At 51.4% G+C, this 7,500-nt stretch overlaps 1 protein-coding gene across 2 annotated transcripts in view; it reads right to left on the reverse strand.

Moving 5' to 3' along the window:
- LOC125027939 (ankyrin repeat and BTB/POZ domain-containing protein 2-like) overlaps positions 1-7,500 on the reverse strand; it is a 14,256-nt gene that overhangs the window by 1,762 nt on the left and 4,994 nt on the right. Inside the window, exons 2-17 of one of the 2 annotated variants that reach the window (XM_047617114.1) lie at positions 6,784-7,047; positions 6,396-6,634; positions 5,931-6,189; positions 5,600-5,742; positions 5,229-5,416; positions 4,407-4,672; positions 3,936-4,058; positions 3,527-3,792; positions 3,166-3,310; positions 2,619-2,909; positions 2,244-2,438; positions 1,811-2,048; positions 1,483-1,688; positions 1,001-1,294; positions 631-813; positions 1-394 (exon numbers count right to left, since the gene is read on the reverse strand). The exon at positions 1-394 is cut by the window's left edge and continues 1,762 nt beyond it. In XM_047617114.1, the coding sequence (XP_047473070.1) occupies positions 194-394; positions 631-813; positions 1,001-1,294; positions 1,483-1,688; positions 1,811-2,048; positions 2,244-2,438; positions 2,619-2,909; positions 3,166-3,310; positions 3,527-3,792; positions 3,936-4,058; positions 4,407-4,672; positions 5,229-5,416; positions 5,600-5,742; positions 5,931-6,189; positions 6,396-6,634; positions 6,784-7,047 (3,501 nt within the window). In that variant the 3' untranslated portion in view covers positions 1-193. Of the gene's footprint in view, positions 395-630; positions 814-1,000; positions 1,295-1,482; positions 1,689-1,810; positions 2,049-2,243; positions 2,439-2,618; positions 2,910-3,165; positions 3,311-3,526; positions 3,793-3,935; positions 4,059-4,400; positions 4,673-5,228; positions 5,417-5,599; positions 5,743-5,930; positions 6,190-6,395; positions 6,635-6,783; positions 7,048-7,500 lie in introns of both variants that reach the window. The other variant, XM_047617113.1, reaches the window with a different exon arrangement.

Here is a 7,500-nt window from a genome sequence, read left to right on the forward strand (position 1 = left end):
ATATGGATATCTTATGATTATTTGCCTTCAGAACATGATGATATAACTTCAATCTATACCATCACTTTTTGCCTGCTTTCGTCCTACTAAAGGAGCCATTGCAACCCGCAACTTGCAGACTGAATGGCCCTCTTACAGGAGACAATGAGCAATTGTTTTTTTCGAGGATTCCATTTGCATAACGTCAGTCCTCTCACTTCTTGCCTGCCCTTGGGGACGAGCGGGCCTTGATGCGCGCCTGCAGGGTGATCAGAAGACCTGCTAGAACGTCGTGGTTGTGCAGCTTCTTGCCAAAGATTAGGCGTCGGACCGAGTCGTCGAAGGTGAGCAAGGCGACCATATTCTGCAGCAGGAAGCCCTGGCAGTACTCCAGCAACTGGACGGCGTTATAAACCTGTGGGGGTTTGGCTATGTCATTTGCCTGTTTATATAAGGATGTTTGGTATGAATTTTATAGTTGTAACTCAGAATTTGTACATTTTAATTATCATGTCATTTATATTGGTAAAAATAGTTTCTCCAAATGCAGATAGGAGTGATATCTTCAAGAACATTATCAGAAAAAAACAGAATATACCTCAACACCAAACACTGAACTACAAAAATATTCTCAAAAATATCTAGCCTTACCTTAGCATGAATGTACATGGACACAACATTATCCAAATGAACCAGCTTTGAGCAGCGTGACTCGCAGTATCGCAGAAGGGAGTCCAGCTGGAAGAAGTTCGCTGCGGCCATGAGTTCTAGCACGTCCCCGGCCTCCACCTCTAGGTTCTCGCAGCCTCCTTTGTAGAGACTTTGCATCACCAGCTGTCATGAGAGGGAGTAAAGAACGTTAGGATGACCAATCACGACTTTTCTTAATGGTTTGATCCAATGTGTTCAAATTTAAGATATTTCTCACTACTGCTTTTTTTCTAAATAATTAAAAAGCTCAATGCAATATGCTCTCATTGAAGATATTTCCTAAGACTCTTACTAGAGGCAAAACCTTTACCTCAAAAATGTCATATCGAATGTCATGAATCTGCACGATGGGAGGGTTGCCTTCGCAGAACTTGGAGCTCAGCATCTGCTTGAACCTCGACGACGCGTTCACCAGGATGATCTTGTGAGCGTAGAACACCCGCCCCTCCACTCGGAACTGGACGTCGGACAGCTCGGGGTTGTTGACGAACTTGGGGTCGATGCGAGCGCCGCCCGAGATGGTCGTGTCGCGGATCTCCTTGATCGCCTCCTTGCCGTAGCAGGAGGAGAAGATGTCTGCTAGCAGGAGAGACGTCCCTTCGTTCTGCAAGGGGGGGAGGGGGTCAGGGTGAGTATTACTTGCTACTTTTATTTTGTTAAGGCTGAATCTTCATTTACACTGTTATAATAAACCTGTGCCGTTTAATGTTTTTATTTGGACTAGTATCGGAATTCGAATATAACACCAAAACATTTTTTAAGAAATGAAACTGTTATGTGTATTGCTGTTACCTTGCTATATCTGAAGATGGTGAAGAGGAGCGGCAAGCACTCGTCCACGAACTGGGCCGAGTAGTCGTCCGGCCAGACTTGCAGGAAGTCTTGCAACAGCTGATCAATGATCGACTCGAGGCGGTGCTCGTGGGCGGTGGCCAGCGTGTGCATCCAGCAGTGGAGCGTCCACGGCACGCCCAGATTTCGCAAGTCCAGCGTCATTTCTACAGAGAGAAGATAAGAACAATGTCATATAATCTCTCACCACTTCTTTGAAAAAGGTCAGCGAAAATATTTAGAAAATCAAAATGAATCCAAGCCAGGCAACCTGAGAACTGCCCCTCACCGAGATGGCCGGACTCCGCCGAATGGTACATGGCTTCCTGCAGGGTTTTAATCTGCTGCTTTGTGAGCTTGAGGACCTGCGAGGAGTCCGAGGCCGAGGAGGCGAGGCTGCCTCTCCCGAAGGGGTCGTCTACGATGCACATCTGACGGCCAGGTCGGCGGTCTCGGTCCGAGGTGTTCCCGTTGGCGCCCTCAGCCAAGATCTCCTCCAGGGAGAGGACTTCCCGCGCTGAGGCGTGCTGGAAACGGCGAGGGGTTGTGTTAGGACTTCTCTTATCAACTGAATTTCAATGTCGCTAAAAAAGTTGCTAAATGCTTAATTATCTATATAAGGTAAAACAAATAACAGAACGATCCGACTGGAGAAATACACCAAAATTCACACTACAATAGCTATTTTTCTTCAGCATTCGTACAGTCGACTACAAGCGTACCTGAGGCTGCGACAGAAGCTTGTGAAGAATCGTCCTCTGTCCGTGAGCCGCAGCGACGGCGATGGCAGCATAGCACCCTCGTTGCGCGGCGCCGGAGTAGCACAGGGAGTCCTTCATGAGCGTCGACAGGTAGGGGTTGGCGCCGTAGGACAGCAGGAGCGCCATCATCTCGGTGTTCCCTGCAGCAGCTGCAACCTGTCCATAGAAGAGACGATTATTTGTTTTTCCCCTATAAGAGACAGTGTAAAATAACCTATTACGAAAGATAAGACTATAGAAACTTAGAAAGTTCTGTCTTTATATAACTGTGAATACAGAAGCATATTCCTGTATAACCCTCAAACAGGACGAGACAAGCAAGCCTCCGTGACGAACCTGCAGCGGCGTCTCCGTGCACTTCTCCTCGGCCAGCCTCGCGCCTCCCTCGACATTGGCATTCTTCTCGAGCAGCGTCTTGGCCAGGTTGATGTGGCCATGTATCGCAGCGTAGGTGAGGGCCGTCCAGTGCTGTGTCTCTGGGTTGGCCATGAGGTAGGCGGGGCCCGTCGGGGGCGTCTCGGCGTCCACGTCAGCGCCGGCGTCCAGGAGCATGTTGACCATGGGCTCGTCGCCGCGAATGCAGGCCAGCATGAGCGGGGTCAGCCCGTACTCGTTCACCGTGTTCACCTGCAGAGGGAAAGGGTGGCGGTCATTTTCAGGTAATATGTCTTATATAGAGTCTAGTTACCCCTAAGAGACAGCAGTAACTAAACTGTTATTAAATGCATGAAATCTAAATATCAAACAAGACAATCAATGATGAACAAATATTATAATAATAATAATAATAATAATAAGTAATCATCAAACATATCAATATCAAATATGATTAAATTTGATAGATACCATGATGCTGCAGTTACAAACCACTCTCTCACAGTACCTTAGTGGCCGGGAGCAGCTGGAGGGCGTGCGGCACCAGGTCATAGCGCCCGCACGAGAGCATCTTGAAGGCCAGGTCCACCTTGAACTTCTTGGCGCATTCCATCTCGTCCAGCTGGCGGCGCGGGCACATGAGTTCTTCGTATCTGAGAGGGAAAATATAAAGAGTAATGATTAAGATGAGTTAATTTAGAGTGGTATATACATTGCTGTGGGATTTACACTTTAATACTTAGTCCATAGAGAAAAAACACCTTTGGACACAACAAATTATGAGCCAAAGATAATCCAAGATTAAGCAAAAGACCCGCGACAAGGCACGAGTTCCCTCCCCGAGCGCCGTCGCCGCTTCCCCAACTCACCCGATCATCCTGACGGGGCAGTCGACGCCGGGAAGGAGGAGGCGGGCTGCCTGCATGACGTCATCCTTGTCGACCACGGTGGAGTGCCTGTGCTCGGTGTGGGCGGTGGCCACGCGGACCCACTCCAGCAGGGGCGGCAGCACGATGTAAGGGCGCTCGTACACCAGCTCCTGGATGGGGGCGCGGGAGGCGTGCTCGGCGTGCTCCAGCTGGCTGCACCGCATGAAGTAGAAGAGGGCGTGCAGGGCGGACGGTCCCCAGGTCACCTAAGGGGGCGTGGCGCGGTTACCATCGTGTTCGCTTCCGTTTGTAATTTCACAAAGCGTTAAGCTGCTCTTTCAAACAGCATAATCATATTCAAGCACAGCTATCTTGCTTTTAGAATGCACAAGGAAGCAGGAAGACTCACCTGAGCGCGGGTCGGGGAGGAGGAGTTGGCCGCGCGGTGGTGGTGGGGAGCCACGCGCCCCAGCAGCTCGCTCAGCTCGGCGAGGGAGCCCACGCACGTCGTCAGGAGGGACTGCTCCAGAGTCTGCCGGGAAAGACAGTCACATATGCTTACTTGGCCTTGGAGTAATTCATGCGCAGCCCGGTACTGTTATTTCTTAGGAAGCATTTTATAAGCAACATATCATTTAAAGGTATAGAAAAGAGAGGAGTAAAATGTGCTAGATTACAGATGCCAGTTGTTAGAAAATTGGTCTATAAGTTGTGGGCATGCCACTAGAATCAGAAAAGGGAAGCGTTGCGTTCCAGAACTCCCAAGGGAAGCCCTAAGGACGCCGGAGCGAAGCAGACACCCGGACAGAACCCCGGAAGGCCCTCAAGGGCGAGGTGGGAGAGGCGAGCTCGACAACACGGGATATACGGTTACCTTTACCTTGCTGCTCCTCGAGTGTTCCTCAGGGGTCAGAGTCACGCTCGACGAACACCTCGAGGGCTGCGGGCCGCTGCTGCTGCCGGAGGCCCCGCTGCCGCCGCCTGCGCCGTCGTTGGCTGCCGAGGGCGGGACGGAGGATCCCGAGGCCCCCGACGACCCCGAGGAGCCCGTGGTGGCGCTGGACCGGCTGCCGCCCGTGGACGCGCTGCTCACTGACGCCGCCTCGATGCTGGCTGTGCTGGCCCACCGCGGGAGGCATAGCGCGCCTGAGGGAAGAGGGGGGGGGGGTCAAGCGCATCATCTAGACATGTGACCAACCCTTATGTAACTGATAAACAAGAATGGTAACATAAAATAAAGGAAAATGTCATATCTGCAAAACTTGCAGCAAATAATTATGTCACACTTAATATCCCTCACGCCGATAAAAGCAACTGTAGCAAATACTGAGAGTTGCAAAAAATATATGAAGAAGAATAAAAAAGAAAAAAAATAGTAATAACAATTTCAAAAATCATTAAATGATGGCAATAATAAAATGACACTACCAACAACAACAAAAGCGACAACAATGACGCAAACAATTATCATCACTATCATCATAAACTAATAATAACATTAACAACAACTAAACAAGAAACTAATATAAAAACGACAAGAGAAGCAAGCAAAGGAAAAAAGAGGAGCATGAATATGTTTTCCGTCTGTATTATTATGCCACTTCCCTTCACTAACAACACCCCAAGCATGACGCTTTTAACACCCATATGCCATACGCCTTCCTTCTCTCCCCAGCACCCAAACCCGGACCCGAGGACGTACCCGTGGCGGTTCTGCCGGCGTTGAGATGGGCGTAGGGCTGCAGGAGGCCCCACAGGTCCCCGTTGTTGGCGATGGCGTGCTCCAAGACGCTGGCGGTGAGCATGTGGTCCTCCTCCGCCGGGAGACACTGCAGCACCATCTCCTCCAGGAGGTTCTCCATGCCGGCGGTCAGGTACACGGCCGCGTATCTGCGGGGAGGGGGAGCTTTATGTTAGGAGGAGGGCGGAGACTAACACGAAATAACGTCATTTATTCTTTTCTCGATTTTTTCTAGTAATGCTGATGCAAGTTCCTCGTTGATAAATTTGATTATAACAATAATCCAACCATGCAAGTAACACGGCACGCCCAGTATGCGCAACTCGACTCACTCATGGATGAACTTCCCGATCCGGACGTCGCACATCCACCTCATGAAGCGACCCACCGAGAGGTTGAGGCCCGCTCGCGCGCTCTTCGACTGCCGCAGCTGGTCGCCGCACACCGTGTACATGGCCGCGGCTCGCAAGCACGCCTGGGACACCAAAAGAGTGTGGTTAGATCAAACGAAATACTGGTTAGCAAAACAATAAAGAAATGTAGTCTGGAAAGTATAACGTGGTTGTATTCGAGACGCTATAAAATATTAAGTATAAAGTATTAAATTTCAATTACTGATGAGACATAATGGAAATAACAAAGCGATCGTTTGTGGTGACCCACCTTGATACAGGAGTCTGCGAGGGCGGGCGAGAGGACGATCTTGAGGGCGGACGACACTTCCTGCTTGCTGCACATGGCGAGGGGGCGGGTGAGCCTCTGCGCCTCCCGGGCCACGCGCACCAGCGCCCTCTGCAGCAGGTACGAGAGTCTGGGCACGGCCTCCATGCTCACGCGGTCCAGCTGCTCCCGCACGCGGCCCTGCTGCACCACGCGCAGCACGTCGTGGTTGCTCCACGGCAGCTGCTGCAGCTCCACCAGTCTGGGGAGGGGGAGGAGGAAGGATTTAGTAACGTGTAGAAGAGAGCGAATACGAGAATACGAGAGAGGAGAATGCGAGGACGCGAATGCTTATGGCCTAATTTCCATGACTTTCGTCCTGCTCTTAGGAAGACCTATGGCGGAGACAGACCCGCAGTCCCAATCGTGTACAAAGACCCCCCCACCCCACCCGTCCATGGTGCCTACCTGTTGTGCGAGTCGACCCACACGAACTCGTCGGCGGCGGTGACGTTGGTGTTGATGGTCTCGAGCGACGAGTGGCGCATGAGGCGGCGCACGGGCTCGCCCTCCGACCCCGACATCGAGGAGTACGTCGAGGTGGAGTAGCTGGTCCTCGAGCCCTGCGAGCGCATCGTCAGCTGTTCTATGGCCTGCTTGATGTCCTCCAGGCCGCTGGCGCTCTCCAGCGGGAGGGACAAGTCATCCTGGAATAAACGGCGGGTCATTATCAGCTCCGTCGCTTAGCCATTTAGCTCGCTTACTCGGACAGACATCCGCTGCCTCTTGAACAAATTAATTCCGATAAACAGATCTCTCGAAGTGTAGAGGAGATGTATTCGCTCGTAGCCCTTACCTTGGAGGGCGTGGCTCTGTGGCGCGGCCGGGGCTGACCTCGCCTGCCGGATCCCGCGCCCTTGTAGCCCGCTGCCACCGAGGTCACGGCCGCCGAGAGGCGCTCGTCCTCGGGCACCACCTTCAGGTTGGACCTCAGGTGGTCGTGGCGCGGCAGCGAGTCGATGGGCGGCGAGGAGGAGGTGTGGCCGTCGGACATGGAGGCGTGGCCGGACGACCTGTTCTCGTCCGAGGACGACCCGCCGCCGTACGAGTCTTGGCGGCGCTGTGGGGAGGAGATAGGTAGGTTAGTTAAGTAAGGCAACCGAAGATCAAGGTGACGCCGGGGAACTCGTGTTTCTGTCAGTTTAAATGTCAGGGAAATTCTCAAAAAAATATTATTCTGCTATGACTTGTTAAACAGCAAAAGAAAGAGAGAAAAAAATGAACAAATTAACTTATTCCAAGGTCAAATCATAACTCCTTCCCGCTCTGAATTACCTAACACGGAACACATAACACGGCATCCCCCACCCCCCCAAAAAAAGCTAAATAAGACCACCTTCATTTCAAAGTCTAATACACAACACATCGAGGCTAAAATCAACTGTCATTAAGTCTCTCGGTGAAAATATCGTGCCCGAGGGAAACGAAACAGCCTCACGCATAAATCATGAGCGCTTTGCATGTCAACACCTGGAGCGAATGTAGGCCTAAATCTCCCATTATCTCCTGTCCT

Source organism: Penaeus chinensis, chromosome 8 (assembly GCF_019202785.1).
Source record: "Penaeus chinensis breed Huanghai No. 1 chromosome 8, ASM1920278v2, whole genome shotgun sequence".
Lineage (NCBI taxonomy): Eukaryota > Metazoa > Arthropoda > Malacostraca > Decapoda > Penaeidae > Penaeus > Penaeus chinensis.